The sequence below is a fragment of the Lates calcarifer genome, linkage group LG10 (assembly GCF_001640805.2).
Source record: "Lates calcarifer isolate ASB-BC8 linkage group LG10, TLL_Latcal_v3, whole genome shotgun sequence".
Classification (NCBI taxonomy): Eukaryota; Metazoa; Chordata; class Actinopteri; family Centropomidae; genus Lates; species Lates calcarifer.
This window is the reverse complement of record NC_066842.1, coordinates 18523063-18545911: the sequence shown is the minus strand read 5'-3', so window position 1 is coordinate 18545911 and position 22849 is coordinate 18523063. Positions and strand designations below refer to the sequence as shown.

The following is a 22849-nucleotide window of genomic DNA, read 5'->3' as shown; positions in this document are numbered from 1 at the left end:
CTGGGTTAATGAGCCAAACATACATTTCAAACCCTGATGTTTTGACTACTCTGCCTCATCGATGTTATAAATGTCCTGAGTCCTGAATGAGTGTTATTTTGTGTTTTGTAAAAACTTTTATCTTCTCTGTCTGATATTCATTTGCAGATTCAGCCAGTCTCTCCATCTTCACCTGTACATGCCGGCAGGTCTGGCCTTCATGGCTGGCATCACTTCTATTGTCTACTATCATAACATCGAGACCTCCAACTTCCCCAAACTACTATTAGGTACCATATTCATTGTTTTTCATTTATTTTTACTGGCCAAGGAAAGGTTTATTGAACATCCAACATAACATCCAGTCAGGCTTTCAAACAAGAGCCCAGAGCTTTTTGTAACATAAAAATTTTATTGCGAAAACATCACTGATTAGTGATAAAGGCTTGTAAAACCAGGATTAATCAAACTATGTAATAGAAAACCAACCCTTGTCAACTCTTTGAACTTTTAGATCAGAGCAGATTCAAATTGAATGAGCTTTCCAGGATGATATAATTATAAAACAGAGCAGCACAGTCAGTGCAACCATTTATGGATGAATGGTTCATTACCTTCAGATGAGATTGCAAAATGATTGAGGGCATTATCATTTTGTGTAATTGCACTGCTCTGGGTAGATATTGTCACTTTTCATTAAGAAAATGAGTTTTACCTGAAAGATCTGCACAGTTCATGTTGTTCATGGTCAGGATTGTTCTTGCTTGTGATTATGTTTATTACAATTCTTTAAAACCTGTGAATATTAAAATGTTAAGATAAAATAACTCTATGGCAACAACACAAGATAGGCTTTCCTTTTGAAAAAAGAGAGCTGTATATCAGTTCAGCTGTCAACTAATGATCAAATATCACCCTTCACCTTTGTCTATTAGTTTTATCACATAACTCACATGTTTGCTCTGGTAATGAGCACCCTTGTTGCTACTCTTCGACTGTTCACACCATTTTCCTTTCCTCCTCACACGTCATTAACTCAGCTGGGTCCAGCTCTCGATGCTTTACTCGCTACTCATATCACGTTGCTGAGCCGCCTTTGGCTCCTAGGTCTCCATATTATAGTCAGTCTCTTGAGGAGAAGTGGCGGAGCAGCACTGGGTTGATCACTCCATGAACAGGAATTAATCTTCTAAATCGAGACTGCCACTGACCCTCATGCTGATATATTGTTACAGTATAGATGTTCTTCATTACAAAGAAGTAAACACTGTAAATGAGCCTGCTGAGTCTGAGTATATGATCTTGTTTTCCTGTTACCCTGCAGTGTAATCATTCCCTGACAACACTCATCCTTTATCAGTGTTTTCACAATGAATCTCTCAGTCTTTACTCCAATAAAGCTGCTGGACTGAACTGATGTGACTCTATCAAAATATCCTCATGGAGTGAAGACAATTGACTTACCTGCTGTTTACTCGATTAAAGGTGTTGACCTTGACAGCAGTTAGACACACATTGCTCAAGTGTTGTTGACATCTGAAGAGAAGAGGAAAGGGAGAGGAGCAGAGGGAAAAGAGGAAAGAAAAAAATAGTAGAAGAGGAAGATGCTTGCAATAGATACGGCTAACATCACAGCTAATATCTTGAGAGCTGTCATTGTAGCCAAACGACTGAAACAAATGAAATGATGCACATAAAACACACTCACAAATTCAAAAACAAATTCTACCATCTGCTGAGCCATGGCCGTTAAATTTAAACTCCAGCTCTAATATAATAAATCTGCTGTTGGGTTATTTATCTTTTAGCCTTGTCTGGTGATTTGCTGTGTCTCTCTGATCCCTGCTAAATCTCCTCAGCCCTGCTGATCTACTGGGTGCTGGCCTTCATCATGAAGACCATCAAGTTTGCCAAATACACCGAGCATGGCATCGGCCCCAGGCAGCTTCGCTACTGCATCACTGGACTGCTGGTGCTGCTTTATGGACTCCTACTAGCTGTGGAGATCAATGTCATCCTTGGCAGGGTGAGTGTCTGTGTGTGTGTGTGTGTGTTGTCACGTGCATGCAGGCATGTGTATCCATCTGATTATAGCCTGTTTTTAGATGCAGTCACCTCTACTTCTTTTAGTCTGAAATCCTAATGGCTCAGAGATCAGCAAAACTGAAGTTAAAAATAGGTCGGATCCAATGATGCTACATGTTTATTTTTCCTTGTCATCCACATTGAGCTGTTTAAAAGGTCATGTTTATGATGGTGCCTGTGATAGTGGGGGCAGAACTCAAGATAGTTGTCATTGCTGTTATCTGAAAGCTAGCACATAACAAGATGTGGAGATGCACTTAGACACAGTGGTGCTTTGAGCTAAATGCTGAAGCTAAAATGCTCACAATGACAATGCAAACATATTGACGTTTAGCACTTACAATGTTTATCATATTTACTGCCAGTTTAGTGTGTTAGCATACTAAAATTTTCTAATTAGCACTAAACATAACGTACAGCAGAGGCTGTTGTGAATGTTATTTCTTTTGCAGGAATTAAAGCCAAAGTACTGGTCAGAGTGAAAATTTGATCTGATGTTGTTGTTGAAGGATGTGAAGGAGACATAAACTTATTTATCAAATTTTATGGCATTTATTGATATTTCACAAAAAAACTCAAATTTTGACCTTGTTGTGGTGCTGGATCAAAGGTCAGGGGATCAACAAAGACATAACAATTCATCTTCTTGGGGACCATGAATGTCTTTACAAAATTTTATGGTAAGCCATCCAAAACCAAACTGTTGGACTGACCAACTTTGCCAACACAGTGTAAAGGAGCAAAAACACATTTCTCGAGACAAATTAAACAGAAAGGAAGGTAAAAAAAAGTAAAAATAAAAGCTTAATATGAAGACAAAGGCCAGATCTTTTCAGTTTTATGGAACAGACAGCAAGAGCCTCTGGCTGCTGTCTGGCTGGTACGAGGTTCAGTGGTGTGCAGACTGGTGCCACACACAATAGTGACTGTAATGCGATCAATGATATCTTTAAAAACTGGTTCTGACAGTGGAATGGACCTTTATGTTCCTTTCTGATCAAAAAAAAGATCATGATCACATCTTTTGATTATTCATTTTTTGACATTTCCGGCCCTCTCACCCTTTTTGAACATGACCGAGAAAATGTCAGACTGGTGTACACTTTTTTCCCCTTTTTCCTGTCGACAATTCAGAGTGTGTTTGTATCTGTTAAACTCTGCACTGAGCACACATCTGTTATTGAATCTGACTCCCCTGAGTGAACAGCAAAGAAAGTGATTCTCCCATCATACCCTGCATTCACTCCCTTGAAGCACACGCTGTGGCAAAACTATTTGTATTTTTATTGGATCACATCTATGTAGCCCATTTTTTAACAGTACATGTTATTATTTTGTTTTAGGAATATGGTTCAGATGCTCTTTTGTTGATTGTTTTTTAATGATATTGTTAATATAAATCATTATTTTAGAGAATTGTTGCATTGCCTTTTCAATTTGTAATCCAATCAAATCACTAATACTAATTGTTAGTCACATTTTGCTCATTAATATGCTATAAAACATGCAAAATATATTTGCAAAATCTAATTTGTGAATGTTGTTTTTCTGTTGACCCATTTTCATATTTTATTATGAGACTCACTGCATAATAAACTTATTTGTTTGTGTTTATAGTTCAGTGTTTGGACATTGTCTATGGTAATCACTAACCTAGTTTCTATAAATCTTAAAAACACACATTAGTCATCTCTGCTGACTCTGTTTCACTATTTTGTCTTGACATAACACACTGTGTAAGTTAAATTTCACTGCTGACCTTTTTTTAATTGTAAAGGCTCCAGTCTAAAGGTTGTGAAAGCAGAAAGAAAAGAAAATGTGAAATGTTAAGCTTTGCCAAGATTCAGCAATTGCTATAGTGATATCAGACAACCTATAATTAATGCAAAATAGAGAATACAATTTACCTTACAGCAGCTACAATTAGCCCCACTAATGAGAGTGTATTCAGCCATCATATCCATTATATTGTAGTTCTCATATGCAGTACAGAGAAAATTACTACTATTATCTCCATAGATGTGGTCACAGATGAGGTGATGTTTCTGTTCCACTGAATGTCTAATCAGTGGTCACATGTTTTTATACAACTTGTCTCTCTGTCCTTTTCTTCTCCCACAGCGCTACATGTGTTTCGCCAACCCCACAGAGGTGAAGCCTCCTGAAGACCTTCAGGACCTGGGCGTTCGATTCCTGCAGCCCTTCGTTAACCTGTTGTCCAAAGCCACCTACTGGTGGATGAACACTTTCATTACCTCCGCCCACAGACGGCCCATCGACCTCAAGGTCATCGGCAAACTGCCCATCGCGATGAGAGCCCTCACGAACTACATAAAGTTACGCTCAGCCTTTGAAGACCAGAAGGTTAGTGCACGATTAACTACCTTAATGTTGCTAACCATTTTGTGAACAGTATGGGTACTTGAATCAACTCAGCCCATAGATCAGCATGAAAAGACGTCAAAAGACATACAGCTTACATGAAACATTAATTCTGATACAAGGTAAAAAGTATGATAAGTAAATATTACATGAGCTTGCTGTGCCATTTTCTACCACGTGCATTTGCAAAGAAACTCATGGGCTCCTGTAATAACAGGCAATATAAAATATTCACAGATCTTTTAATATGTTTGAGAGCTACAAATTTAAAATCTGATTTTGCAGCACTTGTTAAAACCTGAGATCTTGTAACTGATGTGTTAAAAATCAGAAGCATCACTCTCTTCCTTGCGTCATTGGTGCTGAATAAATAATCATGAATGTATCAGGAACTGGTGCAGATGGCAACAGAAAGTAATAGAAGATGATCTGTGTACTGGAAAACAAATATGCAAAAAGGCAGTGATGATGTTGAGCTGTTTTTCCCATGACGTTTATTTCAGAAGCAAAATGTTTAACCACTTTGTATACAAATAATGGAACAAATGTCTTCATGTTAAGGGTCCTTATCTTATTTTAAGCAAACATACTTGAGCAAACCAGATTATGAAACAGCAGAAAAATGATACTGTGTTTTTCTGAATGTTGTAATTATCATCGAGGGATCATCTTGGATCTTCCACTCACAGACACAAAAAAGGTTTTAAGTATTTATATAAGAGCTTAGAGTACGGCTTGTTTTTTTTTTTGATACAGCTGTTCTCATAAAAAAGTTGATCTCTGTCCTGTGATGACTCAGTTCTGACTGGAATGGGACCATCAGAGTGTATTCAAACGTCACAGAGATGATTAGTCAATAATGTAAACACTGAAATGTCACACTGCCTTTGAAAATGCACACATGTACACATGCTTATTCTGTCTCTCTGAGTTCCTGTAATTACATTTTTAGTTTTAAAAACAGAGTGAAAAATGTCACTTCTCAATATTTTGTTCCTCCGCTGTCATTGCTGTGTCTGGTGGTGCCAGACTACTATAAGGCATTTCTTTGGTCCTCCATGTAAGGGTGGCTCATTGGTTAGCACAGATGCCATGAACAGTTTGAATCTGCTGGCTGGCTCGGGCGTTTCTGTGTGGTTGACATTAGTGCTCAGGAGTAGATTCTGAGGGAAGTGAAGTCTGCGTCTCTTTACCTAAACCTGAACCTAACATTCACCTCTCATATCTTATGATACTGAACCTGACCCCAAACTTTCCCTAACCGTAACCAGTTATCTCTGCCTACGCTTGAGCTTTGGCCCCTAGCGTTTAACATTTCTGTGTTGGGTTTGCATGTTAACCCTGTGTCTCTGTGGGTTCCCTCTGGAGGCTCCAGTTTCCCGCTAACATCCACAGACATACAAGTAAAGTAAAGTGGGAACTCCACAGGTGTGGGCGAGATGTGAGTACAACTGTGTTTGTTTCCCAGTGATGGACTAACAATGTGCGTAGGGGGTATCCCTGGCTTTCGCCCAGTGCGTGCTTGGAGTGATGGATGGATGGACGCCATTCAGTACTAACATGATAGTTCAATCTCTAGAGACCCCTGTGCACATGTCAAAGTGCCCTTGAGCAAGGCACTGAATCAAATTGCCCCTGATGTGTGTGTTTATATGCTCTGAAATATGAAAGCTAGCATCCCTTGGAAATCAAGGAACTCTTAAAATGAAATTCCGACACTTTTTCAGATCCTATTCTGCAAAGTTGAGAAATGAAATCAATTTTCTAATTATTAAGATAATGTATTCTGAACAGGCTGATGAAACATAGCTTTATGAGATCACTGCTCTCATCCTGAGGTGGAGCAGTTCCACTCTTATTAACGTGGTCCAAGATAAGGACGTTTCCTCGTTATTCTTCCTCTTCCTCTCTCCCGTCTCACTTTTGGAGCACGTGTCAGGGGTCAGAGGTGAAGGGCCTCCTCTACGGGGTCATCGTTTTCCAGTGTTTGGAAGGTCACAGAGATTCGTCACTGCTGCGTGTGCGTCCGGTGTGAACGCAACCCCACTTCCTTCCGGCAGGAGCAAGGGATGAGAGAGATTGAGAGATCCCAGTGGAGAGGTGGGGGGGGGGCACTTAGAGGAGAGTCCGGAGGCACCGGGTCATTCCCATTCTACTGTGAACGAGGCGACATCCCGACCCCTGCGGGGGTGAAAGCACTGCACTTCATGGGAAGCAAGTTTCACTCTGCGTGTGTGAGAATGAAACATCCTCCTTCCCTGTTGTTTGAACCTAAGGTAGAAAGAGAGGACATGTGTTTCTGTATATTTTTGTGTGTGTCTGTATGTGTGTGTGTGTGTGTGTAAGGCGCACAGTGACATCTCGTATGAAGGCTGAGGTTCTTTTCCAGCTCAAATGGAAAGATAGAGATACAGTACGTGATAATGGTCACGTCTGTTCTCACAGTTCAGAGAATGACTCAATCATGTGCACAAAGATGTGCACACACACACACACACACACACACACACACACACATACACACACTCAAAACACACACTTATATACGAACACATACACACAGTGATATGTTCTGGGAGTGTTTACTGCACTGTGACAGTCCAGATGTTTTCCTCTGATCACTGCTAATGGACTCACTGCACCAAGTTGTTGTGTCGTTTGTGAAGTTAATTTATTTTGGACATTATGAACATGAACTGAGATCAGTAGCTCAGTAACTGAGATCAGTAACTGAGATCAGTAACTGAGATCAGTAGCTCTTCTGGTCTGACTTGGAAATCAATTTAGCTCTCAAAGTGATTTTTAATGTCTTAAGATTCTTTGTCATTTGAAGTAATCTGAGACCCTTCAACTCCCTTTTCACTTGGCTGTTTAATCTCCATCCACTGCAACACTGTCATAGTTTTTCAGCACTATTAGTTACAGAGCTGTTATACATGACTGACTGAGCTTCACTGTGAAACTCGCCATTACTCATCACATCCCACGATGCAGCAGCAGCAGCAGGGAGGATGAAAACCCTGAACTTGACCTCATTTCGCAGGTTGCAGTGATGGACCGAATCTTGAGTTAATGGTGTTGATTTAGCTTTTATGTTCAAGCAATTACTGCCTCTTGCTCAGTTAGCAGGCTTATATTGTCTAACCTAGTTTCTTTTTCTTTTGTTGTGTTGCCAGTTCAGTTCCACAGAGAAATGGCTGTGCAGTGTTTGGTGAATTATCTCTGTAACAAGAGCCATCTTCATTGCACTATATGAATGTGTTACTGATAGATGGTATTTCATATTTGTATTTAGATTTTAATAATTGTTTTTTTTTTTTTTAATCTTTCTTCAGAGGCCTCAGGGCATGGCACCCCAGGGTCCAAAATGGATCTGGCAGGCCTTGAGGAAAGCATTCGGCAGACCTCTCATCCTCAGCATCACATTCCGCTTCCTGGCCGACCTGCTGGGCTTCGCCGGTCCTCTCTGCATCTCTGGCATCGTCCACCACATCAGCAAGGACAACCGCACCATTCAGCCGCCGGTGAGACACTGTTGTGTCTTATAGTTACAAATGTATTGATAGCAAAAACTTACATGTAGCACCTATTAAGAGTTTAACACTCAACAAGCAAATCCACTTAATCAGGACCATGTCGGTGTGGTTTGACCATATTTGACAGTATTGGCAAGTCTTAACATGTCACATGACAGGTCCTCTGTGAAAATATTTAGTTTAGATATATGACAGCTTCAACAGATGTTACAAAAACGTCACATGACTTCCTCCTGCCTCTCAAAGGTCACACTTACAGTTTGATGAGACACTTATGACGCCCTCTCTCCTTGGTGCACTTGCCCCGATGGTGCACTAATTCAAGCCTTGTCAAATATTTATAAGACTTATTGCTGCTGGAGCTGTCTCAGTTTCTTAGGTTCCACACAGGGCAGACTGCCATGTCAGACAGACACTTAGGCATCCTCCTGTAAGAATAACTCTGTAAGAATCATTTGTTTGAAAGTCACATCCACACAATGCAGTGGAATATCAAATTTGTAAATGGTGAAACAGAATTGTCAAGAATTTGAAATAATTGCTCTCGACAGTGTCAGTTTGGAGAGAAGCCTGAAAATAGGCCTGTTTGTAGAATAGTGACAGTTTCAGCAGTTAGTGCTGTGGCAGTGTTTCTGTGTTTACAGACTTAGAAATATGTGTTTCTGGGGATGGATTGAGAAAGCAATAGGAAAGAGGAATTTCAAGGATGAATTGATGTGCAGTTGAGGCACATTCCTAATCAATTTGCAATCCCTCCTTAGAGAATGATATCTACCTGGTGCAGAATTAATTAATCTCTGAGGAGGATACTGTGTCAATCACCGTGGCTGAACCACATTCTCCTTTGGTTTCCAGCTCACACTCCACATATCAGCTGCGTAACACACTTCAGTTCAGTTTGATTGAGTTTCACATGCAGTATTGTAGCCTGCAGTGAAATGGAAATGATACTCTCTAAATGGATTCTGTTACCCTTGACTATTGAGGTGATAAACAGGAACAATTTTCGTTGATAATTCATTATTGACAGAAACTCTCCAAGTCAAATCTGGTCCTGCAGAGTTCGGCCTGTGTGAGTGACCTTGACCAACAATGATATACCTGTCGATATCTCTATCTCCCTCTCTCCCTACCTGTCCTGTTTCTAGATGAGGTTGCTCGGTATCTATTTCATTTCTTCCAAGGAGTTTCTGGAGAATGCATATGTGCTGGCTGTGCTGCTCTTCTTTGCCCTGCTCCTGCAGAGGACCTTCCTCCAGGCCTCCTACTATGTGGCCATTGAAACAGGCATCAACCTACGCGGAGCCATACAGGTACGATTTTAGAGAACATTCTCCAAGTGATGTGACCTTTAGCCAAACGTTTGTGATTTTATCAAGGTGTGTTCACATGGATCCCAATGTCCTCTCCCCAGACAAAAATCTACAACAAGATCATGCGTCTGTGTACCTCCAACATGTCAATGGGCGAGCTGACGGTTGCTCAGATCTGCAACCTGGTTGCCATAGATACCAACCAGCTCATGTGGTTCTTCTTCCTCTGTCCTAACCTGTGGGCCATGCCAATACAGGTAAGAAACATGTTTGAGGTGTTAAGCTAAATGTATGGTCGTCATAGAGGTTAATGTGAGTCCTGTCATGGATACCTACATCTCAGGTTTGGATCTATAGTTCAGTGTTGGATTTCACCCACTGATAGCAGCACTGCAACACTGGCACAGGACTTTCACACAGGAGACTGGTGTTTGTTTCACATGTATACTGTTGTAACCATGATGACGAGGGTCCCCTAACCTTAAGGAAGCACTTATTTAAACCCCAACCACAATCTTTTCCTATATTCAACCAAGCAGTTTTTGTGTCTGAACCTAGCCAAACTGTGAATGTCCCATAAACTTAACTACATGTGTATTATTGTTACCATGATGTTGGATATAAGTTTTACATTGTTTTACAGTGCATTATGTATTATTATTATTATTATTGTTCTGTGTTATGACCAGCTTTTCCTTTTGCCATTTGGCTGATTTTCTGTTATTGCATTGCTCTGTCATTGACCACAACATTTAAACCAGTTACCAGTTTTAATGTTGTGTTTGATTGGTGTATGTTGTTATACTGTTTTCCCTTAAGTTAAATCTCAGTAAACTGTGTTTCAAAGGTGCTAGTTACTCCCCATTTTTGCATCAGATATTTGTGTGCTGCATGTTGCCTTTACTGTTGTGTATCTTGCTGTGCATTGTGTTTGTGTTTTCCCATTTGACTCGTAGTATAGAGCAAAGCTTTCTTTATGATCAAGTGGGAAATAAAGGATTCTGAACAAACACATGAAGGCTGAAATGGAGTGTGAGGTGTTACCCGTGTGGGAATAGAATAGATTTAATGCAAATGTGTGTAGTCAATTGCAAGCCTGTGACCTTCATGCTTTGTAATATTTCCTTCAAGTTGATTGTATAATTCATGACATACAGTACTGTAGAATCAGTGTTATTATTCACATACAGTTAAGTCCTCAGGTGAAAGTGCTGGGCTATATGTTTAAACTGAACTATCTTTCCTTCTTTTTTCTATTTATTTATCTCTTTTTTTTATCTATCCAGATCATTTTTCACAGCCACAATTACCTGCTGTGTCCTACTTTCCTCTAACCTCCACAACAGTTTTGTTTGAAATAGAAATACATTTCACACATTTCATCATGTTCATGTTTCATTTTATTCACTGAGAAATCTTTTGATTAATTATTGACCACAAGATTTTCAATTTGAGAAGATTAAGAGCTGGAAACAATCAGTCACATAATTTAGACCACAGACAGTCAATACAATGATTTAGTGGTGATGAACTTCCCAAAGACGTGTTTCTGTCTTGCATGAAACGGTTCAAAGCAGATTCACATTTAGAAATACTAAGAAGATGAGAGAGATAAACTGAAATACAAGCATGAGTCCTGGGGCGCAGATCACAACCTGCATAATGTTTTTAACACAAATTACACACACACTGACACCGTAATCGAATGACATTTTACTTTGCCTCGTGTTGTCTTGATGGTTATTCTTGCTTTATTATATTTTCAGTTGTATAATTTCTGCAGACAGTTTAAATGCATAGAAACAGCCAACAGTGTTCAGTGTTTTGATGCTGGATATAGATAAAAGGACAGAGCACAGCAGGTCAGAAATGGGCTGCGTTACATCTTTCAGTGGCAACACAAGCCTGCTGGTTCCTGCAGTCGGAGCTACATTAGTATTCTTTGTCTGTGTGACCCAAACTGTGAATGAATCCATCCATGCTCAGTTTTTACTGCCTCCTGCCCTGATGGGACATGTCACAGGGATTTTGAAGTTTGCCAGTGATCTCAGATGTGTCAATCATTTTCTATGGCTCTTTATCTTTATTACAGCCTGCCACACCCCCATTTTTCTATTGCTTCGCTGACATTTTTGGAGATAAGCCCAGGAGACTTCACTAAGTATATGATAAGAGGAATTGTTTGCAAGATTATCTGAGCATCTCTTCTGTGCTGTAACTTGCTACCCTCTTAGCATACATTGTATTCAGTATTGGGCCTTTTCCAGCAGACACTTTGAGTTGTCATGGCAGGAAAAGCATGGGTGAAACAAAATTTGTCCTTCTACATAAAATAATCCTTATCCCTAATTCCAGTTTTTCAATTGTGAGAATTTTTCATCAGAATGTCAGAATCAGATTAAATGGCCAAGTATACAACACACACAACAAATTTGATTCCTGTTGTTGTTGACTCTCAAGCACTGTAGACAATATACATAGTAAACTGTGAGTGTTTTTAGGTTTTGTAGTGTTTTGTCAGACAAAACAAGCAATTTGATGACATCATCTCTGGCTTTATGAAATTATGATGTCCAATTTTCAACTGAAAGAATATTTATCAGATTATTTGATAATGAAAGTAACTGTTTGTTGCAGCTATATTTCTATGCCTATCCTGTACTAGACAAAATGACCACTGGGACGACCTCCCTAAAAGTCAATAGCAAAGTAAAGTAGTTCTTGAAGTGCTGAGGGAAACGCTGTAGTAAAGAAGTGGTGTGGTGAATTTAGAGGCAGCTAATGATCCTGTTTGTTATTTAGTGTGAAGTTTTTGTTAACAACAACGCACTGTTAAATCAGGAGGGATTCAGGTGAGAAACTGGCAGAAACTGTGTGGGATTTGGTGGCTTCGCAACTGCACATCACCATTACCAATGACTCACACCTCAGAGGCAGCTATTGCAAAAAGGTGACGCTTGTAATACAGTTATTAAGAAGGAAAGATAATCATATCCTGCTTTTCTTTTACCCATCACCCACCTCGTCCTCAGTGGCACCCATTATCCTGTGACAGATGAAGGAGAGGGTGTGTGAGTGTGAAATGTCACATTCATCTCCATCTGGTTCTGAGTGTCCCTGGGGATTTTTGAATCCATCATGTGTTCAGTGTGTTGCCAAAGACGCTGGGTGGCTGGAAATAAGCCAAGGACAGGTGGAAACATGACTCATTTCCGTTGTACATTGGTAGAGAGAGAGAGATACTGTGTGAAGGATACTGAATAACCTGAGCAGTTGAGGATCAATAAAACTTCATTTACATGAATATTTCAGGTTTCAGGTTCTTAATTTATTGTTCATCTTAACTGACTGATGTTGGATTAACGAGTTGTGTTTTTGGCACACAGCCTTGTAGAAATACTCTGCTTTGTGTGTACCTTTGTTTGTAGCATGTATATGTGAATGTCAGTGTACATGTGCAGTTAAATAATAATGTCTCTTCAAAGGTCATTCAGTCAACATTTGGTTTGCTCATAGCAGCTGTCAGAAATGAGTGTTTTGAAATGTGTGTTGCTTGTATGACACCTCCTTGTATGTACGCTGATGCCCTTATTATGCTCAAGGTCACTGCTCCTCACAAAGCCATGCGTTGTTATAATATGGTTTTCATAAGGTCATTGGGAAGCGTTGTGTAACTGAAGGCAGTCTCTTTTGAAATTCCTGTTTTCTCTTCACAGGGTTAATATCCTTAATATCCTTCTCTTTCTCTGTTTCTGTCTCTGCATCTTCCACCCTCAGATTATTGTGGGAGTGATCCTGCTTTACTACCTCTTGGGAATCAGTGCCTTGATTGGAGCAACCGTCATTGCAGTGTTAGCTCCTGTACAATACTTTGTGGCCACAAAGCTATCCCAAACACAAAAGAGCACTCTGGTGAGTATTTTTTTTTTTTTTAACAGAGATGCAGTGTTGTTGTCAGTCCGTCCACCGCTGTGGTCCACACTCAATCATCTTGACAACTATTGTATGGTGGCATTATCTTTTTAGCGACATTCCTGGTCCCCAGAGGATGAAGTCCATTGACTTTGGCCACCCCCTTACTTTTGCTGTAGCGCCATTATGAGGTTGACATTTGTTAGTTAGTAAAATGGTACATTTGGTACAGACATTCATTCTCCCCAGAGGATGAATTATCAGCTAGTGGCTCCTTTCCCGTGACTAGCAGGTAGACATTTGTGTTTCGGAGTGAAATTGCTACTGGGTGACATTCAAGGTCTCTATGACCTTTGGTGATCAAGTGACTTTTCATTTCATGCCATCATCAGTTGAAAAATTCTAATTACTCAGTAGTTTGGTATATCTGCATGGCTGTTGTTGAAATCCTGTGATTGAAGTGAAGAACTTTGCAAACAGTGTTCGTCAATATTGGTTTGTTCACTCCAGGTAATGAAGTGGATGTAACAATGATGTTGAATCATGATGCCACTTGCTGCCCTTGATCTCAGACACACACAATACACACAAAATAACATTTGATTTAAACAGTTAAAAGAAATAACAAATTGTTCTCAATCACAAAAGATAAGTTCACCTGGCCTCAAGCGTTTCCTCTGCTTCTGGCTGCTACAAAGCTGCTATTCAGTAACATCAATCAAATGTAATGGTGCCATTTTCCTCTTGATGTTGTAGAGGATGATTTTATACCAGAGAAAAACATTTTGCTTTGATGGCTCAGATGTTTGTATTGGCAACTGAACATGATGGCAGAGGTGATTGCGCTAGTGTTGCCTTCTGGCTTCATCTTATATAGTATATCTGTCTTTTATGTGTCAAATTACGGTTGTGTAATCAAAGCTTGCTATCCTGTTTTCAGGAGTACTCCAGTGAGCGTCTAAAAAAGACCAATGAGCTGCTGCGGGGCATCAAGCTGCTGAAGCTATACGCCTGGGAAAACATCTTCTGTGACAGTGTGGAGGAGACCAGGGGCAAAGAGCTCACCAGCCTGCAGGCCTTTGCTCTTTACACATCCATATCCAGTAAGGCTCTTTGTTTCCTCTGCACTGTTGACATTTGAACTTCATGAAATCCTGCAAAAATATTTCCTCCTCAAAAAACACATTTACAGGAAGGTACAAGGCTTTACACTTCATCACTATTGTCATGTGTAATGAGTTTTTCTAGTATGGATAACATGGATTATTGTGCTTCCATTCACTTCCCATTTACATAAGGCACCAGTGCTCACTCAATACTTATTTGTTTTCTGCTGATTGTTCTCCTTATCTTCTCCCACACTTGTAGATGAACAGTGGCTGCAGTCTGCATGGCTCCAGTCCTGTAATAGACTGTGTCCAATCTAAGATCAATAATTGCAGGTTTCAGGAGAGTGAGCAATCATACCTTCCTCCTTGACAGTTTTATGAGAGTAATGGAACAGAAACCAAGATTTATTCACCATTAACGCAGTGCTGTGACTGCTTGACTTTATCAACCACCATGTTTTCATCTTTATGTCAATGCATTTTTAGACAATATTTAACTGGACAATAAAAAGTGACAGAGACTTATGGGAAGAGAAAAGGGCACTACATGTAAAAGTCCATATAAGATTCAAGTGCAGGATGCATGTATGCATTTGTAGACTGCTGGTCCAAAAGAGTCTTAACACGATGGACAGACCCCTACTTTTTGTGTAGATGTAGAATATTCATACAAACCAACACACCACCTAGAATTGTTTGGTTGTACACCGTGTAAAATCTGCCCGTGTCTCATGGCCCCATGTCTTTCTTCTCTGCTTTCAGTTTTCATGAATGCAGCTATTCCCATCGCAGCTGTATTGACGGTGAGTTTCAGCTCCAGGATTCTCCTTAACTCCATCAGAAAAAGTCTGCTCTGCTTAAAATGAGTCTGATTATCATTTTGTCCGATCAGAGCCAATAACTATTGAGCACAGTGTATCCTGTTGACTTTCCCCCTGTGCAAAGGACAAAGCAGAGACAGTGCCAGACAGTCTGACTGTAAGATGTCCAGTGACATTTCACAGTGACACAGTGGAGGGCTCTATGACAGTGCTACACTGAATCTTATCTGTATTTATAGAAGTCCTTCATGGTTTTAGATGTGAGTGGTGACAAATTACAGAGGTCAGACAGATACCAAGGAAAGGGATGACTATAAAGGACGATTGTAAACAAATGATTCATCTTTGGATTTGATTTTATCGTGCCCCTCAAACTCTTGACAGGACATCTCGGTGGCCATGGTTTCACTGTCCACTAATCAAAACTCAAGCGTTCCAAGGTTTAAGAGTCTGACTGCAGGCTTTTTGACTAACCTCAGCCATTCTGTCCTTTTATCCCGCAGACGTTTGTGGTTCATGTTCACATCTCAGAGGACGCTGATCTGTCCCCAGCTGTGGCCTTTGCCTCTTTGTCCCTCTTTCACATCCTGGTCACGCCCCTCTTCCTGCTCTCCAGCGTGGTGCGCTCCACCGTCAAGGCTCTTGTTAGGTGAGAAACTAAAAAAATACGTAAACAAACGACTGTAAAGTCTGATCATTTTTACATCATCTTCATGCACTTTTTAAATAGCTATAGATAAACTAAGAAACACTGGCTTATTTTGTTTTTTAAATGTTTATTGGTTAGGAAGTGTCCAGGATTTGTTGTGCTGAGCTAAAACAACAGCAACACCACTGAGGATGAGCAGAGCAGAAGAAAAGCTACATGATTAGATAATTCACTTGACCTTTTCTTTTTCCTGCAGCAGATGGATTGGCTGCATTAATGGATCAACCTTTGTTTGTGTAACAAAGTGCTTGATTTCTCTGTCCTTTTTGTACACTGGTCTCTGACACTGATTGCACCAATTTATTCCAGCAATTAGTTTTACAATTATGTTGGTTGTCAAGACATCTGTTGTGATTAGGCTGCTGCAGCAAATAGTCAGCTACTAGTCCTGCACAACTCAGTAACTCTCTGTTCCTGGTTGTGTATACTGCTTTGCTTTTTATAAATCTATGCAGATAGGAAACAAATCATTAAGCCATTTTTTTTTTTAGCATTTATGTACTAATATGTAGGAGATACAAGTACAATACCTTGCAAAAAAGCAGGAGCAACTGAAAATGACTGGTGTCCAGCCTTAAGTAGACTTACCTCTCCAAGGTAAATTGTCCCCAGTCTTTAAAGGTTGGCCTTCCAGAAAAAGTCACATGATAATAAAAAGGAAAAATATAAAATAATGCAGAGTAATTTTAATTTTGGTGTTTAAGAGCAAAGGCATAAATTAAAAAAGCAGATACATTTTCTCTCCATGATTCGCCATTAGGGAAATGAACAAAAAAAACAACAACAACAAAAAAAAAAAAAGATCATTTGGCTGCTCTGTAAATAAAAAACTCACTGCATTACCTGGTAGTTTAGTTACACCTTCCAGATACATAATCCTGACACTTGGGTCATTAGCAAAATCAAGTATGAATTAATTTGCAGATTCATACATATTAAAAGATTAAAACTATCTCCAGAAAACTGCACAGGCAAAGAGCTTGTCAGTTTGAATCCCCTTATCTCTGTATGTAGCTTTTGGACATCACAGGCAGGAGTGTACTGTACTGTGTAGGGGGGTGATGAGTAAGATTGCCTTAGATTGATTACAAATGACACATTTTCTATATGGGCTTTTACAAGGCTGTCTCCTGCCACCATGCTGTCGTAAGCACCTTATTCTAACCAGGGTGGCTTTTCTCTCTTGAACGTAGAAGCTGCCTGTGATCCTTTGAGATGCCTATTTTGGGAACATGTGATCTGACACACTTTGTCAGAGACCAGGAAAAAAAAGAAAACACTTACAATGCAGCTTCAGCACCTCAACTTATCTTCACTCTTCAACATGAGAAATGTTTCTTTATAGAGGGAAAAGAATCCACTATTGTAAATGATATTTTATTAGATTTCATTTTTAGAGTTGACATTTGCTGCCAAATGTCTTAATGGACATAAAGATAAAATGACACAAGACGTAAATGAGTAAATTAGGGGAAATTAGTCCCGGCAGAGAGGATTTCGACACGTGTTATTTAGCACAGATTTAGTAATGAAATTTAGATTGCATGTATCAGCAGAGGGAAGCATTTTGCATCATTTAGGAAGCGAAATAGAAGATAAGTGATCTAATTCAGAGATATGAGTGTGGTTGACAGACAGAGAAAGTGAAGATAAAGCTCATTCTTGCTGAACCATGTTCCATTGATTTTCCAGTTTGTTTCACTGATTTAAGGATGTGACAGTAAACAGTAGGGATGCTGTTACCTTTACATGAATGAAAGTGAGCTCATTTAGAATCTATGTGCAGAAGCCTGTATAGTCAGTGTACGTGTGTCTGCTGTTGTAGTTAAACACGTCATAAGTGATTTATCTGTGTGGGTTTTTTTCTTTTTATAAGTTGATTCATTATCCAGCATAATTTTTCATCATTGCTGACTTGATTTCTCTGTTTCTCTCTCCACTGTTTGATCTGCAGCGTTCAGAAGCTCAGTGAGTTTTTTTCTAGCGATGAGATTGGAGACGAACAGGAGCCCAGAGCAACGTTAACCTCCGGCTCCAGCAATCACAACCAAAATAGGTACCAAGCTGTGGTAAGTAAAAATAAAACACATGTACACTCACAAACACATTTTTCTGTGTTGGTTTGATTCGGTTTGTTTGTGACCAGCTCATCTCCTGGTGCGTCCAGGCTGTCTCACTTTGCTGTGAATGTTGTTGTCCTCCTCCACCTTAATGTCTTCCCGTTAATATCACCATTACCCCCTTTTGTGTCCCTCGTGCCGGATGTTACACAACCCTCCTCTAGTCATCCTCTAAATCTTTCCCTTCATCGTCCTCCTCCTCTTTGTCCCGGCACCTCCAGCCCCTGAAGGTGGTGAACCGGAAGCGCCCCCCGAGGGATGACTGGAACAATTACAGCTCACGGGGGGACCGGGAGGGCGACGGTCCCTCTCAGGATGTGGACCAAGACATTTGTATCAAGGTGAGAGAGAGAGAGAGAGGGAGGGAAAGACAGGGAAGTGTGATTACGCAGATATCACTTGTTCCAGGCAGACGCACTATCCTTATAAGTCTGATAAAAACTGAAGCAGTAATGTTGCAGGTGTAGTATGGCTGTCATTTTTTTTTTTTTTACATTTTACCTTTTGATAAAGGTCAGTCAGAAAAATCACTGACCTACCTCCAGGTTTACATAATCACAGTCAGTTATGACTTTAGAGATTTTCTTCACAAGGGACAAAAATCTTAAAAGAATTTTTTGCAGTCTGCACGCACTGTGCCTATATGTATGCACAAATTATCATTGGTGTTCTGTATCTCATAGCTACTTCAGTTGCAACGCAATACTCTAGGAAGGGACTACTACATGTGCTGATCACATTTGACAAAACTTGGAATGATGCATCTAATATCTGGCATCCTGCAAATCATATTATCATGAAATGTAGGAAAATACTTGACCTAGCTCTATAGTTAGCTCTGGAAATTTGCAAACCAGTGATTCACCTGCTAAATTAATTCTCTGTATGTCATTCACAATATCTTGGATAAAAGTGAATATCAGCAGATATCCTCCCTCCCTCGACATGAAATGAATAAGAATGAGGCAACATTTACGTCTTATTGCCTCACTGCCATTCTGCATCATTTCCGGGTGATGACATGTTTACTGTTTACTTGTTGAAGAGTGAGTTCATGTCTGGCTGAACTTGTGCCATGTTTTCAGATAACCAGCGGTTATTTCACCTGGACTGATGGACTGCCAACACTTTCTAATGTGGACATCAAGATTCCTTTCGGTGAGGATCAGACAGTGTGATACACAGTCTACCTCCTTCATTCCTCTTCTCATTTATGTTTCTCCATCCAGTTTCTTTCTGTTATTTCCTCACTGTGTTATTTTCCTCTCTTCTTCATCAAATCTCTCAGGTAAGCTCACCATGATTGTGGGCCAGGTGGGTTGTGGAAAATCATCTCTGTTGCTAGCAGCGCTGGGAGAAATGCAGAGAATATCAGGAACAGTCATCTGGAACAGGTTGGTTTCAGGTTCACTGATTATTTTCTGTTTTCAAAAATCAATCAGTTCAGATGCTCCATTTTGAGCATCTTAATCACTTGGATGTGAATGACCAAGTTTCCTGTCACTTCATCAGTCTGAGAGGCTAAAATGATTAGAATAAACCAGGTCCTGAGTGAAAATAATAATTGTGATTCTCCTTTAAACATCAAGTTGCAAGAGGTACAGAATGATGATGCTAATCATTGTTTGTCCCAATCATCTGATCACCACTGTGATTGAAGCTTTCTGTGCTTTAGAGTTCCTTCAACAATGAAGTGCTGGTCTCGTTAACATGACAGCATCTAAACAGAAGTCACCCCAGTGAATCAACCACCTCTACATCCATTCAATGAGAAAGCAATATGACATGACATATGTGCCCTCAGGGAAACCCATGCACTGCATGTTATGCAGTTCATTCTTGAAATGAAATTCAATCAAGAGGTGAAAGATAAATTTGAAGTGAACTGCTCCCCGCAGAGACCCAGGACCACTCTGGTCGATATCACGGCAGGTTTTCCTTCCTCATCCTCGGCCTGTGTGGCCGTCTGACTCATGCTTTTTAAACCTCTCTGGTAATTGGCCTGTCAGGAGGGTCGGCTGCTTTTATTTATGTGTTCTCGTGCAGCAATATATTCTATGTCTTTGACAGGACAATGTAATTAACATCAAAATCAGACCTTCAAGCATCCTCTTAAGGGAAATAGAGCTGATATTGCAGATTTTATTTGTTATTGCTTGGAGACAGAGTGTGGAGGAAGTGAGGATCCTTTCATGCACCACTGACCCAAATTTAGTTAAATGCAGATGGGGAAACATCCCAACAGACATGCCACAGCTGCAGGCGAGGAACCCAGCTTTTCAGATTACAATGGCACTCACTACTGTCTCATTTCCTTAAACAATGCTCCTGAATGCACTTATCGTAAGTGGCTTTGGACAAATCAATGATTCCAGACCTTTTTGGCTAGAGATCCATGAACGCAAAGCATTGTTTACTTCCAGCGTAATTACACTTGTTCATTTGTTTATCGAAGTGCTGATTGATATGTGGTCACTGAAGAAAACCATGGAACAAGGCCAAAAGCTCTGGAAAAAGCTAGTAAGCGAACTTGAGGTCAGAATATTTTATCACAGATACGGGTCAAGAATGAACCTCCTGCTTGAAAAAACTAATGTGTGACCCTTCAGATTCATCTTGTGAAGTCTTAGGTGGTCCTGACCCTCAGGCTGGAAACCACTCCACTGTAATCTGATATCCCTGTAGTGCTTAACATGGTAAAAAAATATCACTGCAATGTGATATCTCTTTACAAACACAGAAAAGATGTTCTGAGATTTAGATTCATGTTTCTGCTCCCCTCTGCTGGTTCAGTAGTTTTTGTGACACTAGTGCTTGGACTTCTGTGACATTCATTCATTGCTTTAATAGCCTCTGAAGTTTTTCTGAAGTCCTAATGTTGCTGCTGAATGTGGCTTGCTAATTACATGTTTCAGCAAAAGTAAACCCAGCGGATCTAGAAAAACAGAGCACATTTGAAATAGCACAGCTGAAACTGAATCCTCCCCACCAGATGCATTCTGGGAGTCATTAGCCTCCATCTCCCACGTCTGAATATCTCGCCACCTACCCAGGATAGCGCTGCTATCACTCTCTATTTGTCAACAAAGTTTAGTTCCCCCTACTTGATTGTCACGGTGTCCCTGGCAGCCACACACACACTCACACAGTTCCTCTGTCTGTCCCGATGCCAGGGTCGCGCTGGCACTCCCACTGATATCAGGTTGGATTGTACACCCTGCCAAGCGCAGAGCCCTTTCACCTATCATGTGTCCCAGGGAGAGGCTAAGGAGCTGTCATTTAGACTTTGCCCTCCTGATGTATTCAGGCACACATTCAGAGGAGTTTGTCTGTATGTTTCCACCATGTTTGTTGTTATTGTTGAGCTGTGCTTCAGTTAGAGACATTTATATCCACACACAGACAAACTGTGGAATCTGGGGAGGCTCTGTTCACGTCCATAAACAAATTCTGTGTAGCATGTGACAAATTCAGCACCAAACAGACCAGCAGATATTATTCCCTGGGAAACATATATAAAGCAAAAGGCAATATAATAGAAGATAAATGTGAGTAGTGTGTGTCTGGAAGGAGTAAACTGTATGACTAATCAGAAAAGTGTCTGTGTCTGCTTGTCAAATTTCTAAAGACGACCTCACTGGATTGTTGGATGATGGTGTGTCAGCTGTTGCCGATCAGCTGACAGTGTTCATGACTTCACTGTTCTGCCTTTAGCAGCTGTTTTGGAGCTTTCGACCAAATCACATGATCCTCCTTGGTGGCCAGTTGCCCAGTTTTCATTGAACTCACATTTTTTTTCTTGAACGCTTTGAAGCAATTGACAAAACACAAGGTCCATTATATTGTCACAAGCCATGTTCAAATATAAGTGACTATTTTTCAGGAAACTGAAAATACAGTTCCAATACATTTTTTTTCTTTAAAGAATTTATTATTGTTATTATTTGACAATGGTAGTAGAGATATATAGACATGTGCAGAAAATGAGGGGGGTAAAACATTGAACAGAAGTCCCTCAGTCGAAAATAAAACTGGCCATTGTGGTTATGTGGTATGCACCCGCCTCAATCAATACAGTGTTAATACAGCATTATGATTACACCAGCAGGAACAAGATATGATTTGTGCTGTTAGTGTCTCTACTCCCTCCTTTAGTTGCTTGCTTTTAATAAACTTTGATGAACTTTTGATTAAATAAAACCTGTTAGTGGGTTGAATTACAGGTCATGGTGGGCAGCGTCTTTCCTTTGGGAGATGACTGTATTGCATGAACACAGCCTGTCATCTCCATTGGTGGGGCCACTCACCCACCTGCTTCCTCTGACTCCTGTTGTCCCCCTCCCCTGACCTTTACCCCCACCCCTTCTGCTCTTCCACTCCAAATATGGCGCAGAGCCGGGAGTGTCTGGGATTTCTCTGTAGTTAAAGTGGAAGACTATTTGTATCTTGACCTCAGTATAGTAGTATAAAGTGCTGCAGGTTGGATGTCTCATGCGCAGTAAGGTCCAGAACCTCAAAAAAACTGGGCAGCACAGCCAGCTGGATAATGAGGTCATGACCCTCAACCATGCCACCTGAGGTAATTAACTGCAACATTAACCAGATGTCTTCATTTCCCCAATCCCAGGATCAATAAAGTATATTGTTTGTTGCTAGGTCACAGGTATTGATCTAAAAAAAAAACAACAAAAAGCAATTGAAGAGAAAAAAAGGACTGCTGACTAACAGGGAAGCATTTTCAGTCATTATCAGGCGTGGTCATCACAATGAACATGCACCATTACTCCCCGTCATCATTAGAGTGTCTTTAAGTTTAAATGATGGGCGTTCAAGTTTAGTAAAGACAGTTAGAAACTGTGGGAGGTTCCTCAGCCCGGCTTTGA

At 40.3% G+C, this 22849-nt stretch overlaps 1 protein-coding gene across 2 annotated transcripts in view; it reads left to right on the top strand.

The window, feature by feature from the left end:
* abcc8 (ATP-binding cassette, sub-family C (CFTR/MRP), member 8) overlaps nt 1-22849 on the top strand; it is a 51650-nt gene that overhangs the window by 7984 nt on the left and 20817 nt on the right. The window contains exons 4-17 of one of the 2 annotated variants that reach the window (XM_018663982.2): nt 148-269; nt 1839-2005; nt 4186-4428; nt 7782-7970; nt 9131-9295; nt 9397-9552; nt 13073-13207; nt 14148-14310; nt 15079-15119; nt 15641-15786; nt 17801-17915; nt 18131-18307; nt 19052-19124; nt 19255-19360. In XM_018663982.2, the coding sequence (XP_018519498.1) occupies nt 148-269; nt 1839-2005; nt 4186-4428; nt 7782-7970; nt 9131-9295; nt 9397-9552; nt 13073-13207; nt 14148-14310; nt 15079-15119; nt 15641-15786; nt 17801-17915; nt 18131-18307; nt 19052-19124; nt 19255-19360 (1998 nt within the window). The remainder of the gene's footprint in view (nt 1-147; nt 270-1838; nt 2006-4185; nt 4429-7781; nt 7971-9130; nt 9296-9396; nt 9553-13072; nt 13208-14147; nt 14311-15078; nt 15120-15640; nt 15787-17800; nt 17916-18130; nt 18308-19051; nt 19125-19254; nt 19361-22849) is intronic. The other variant, XM_018663983.2, reaches the window with a different exon arrangement.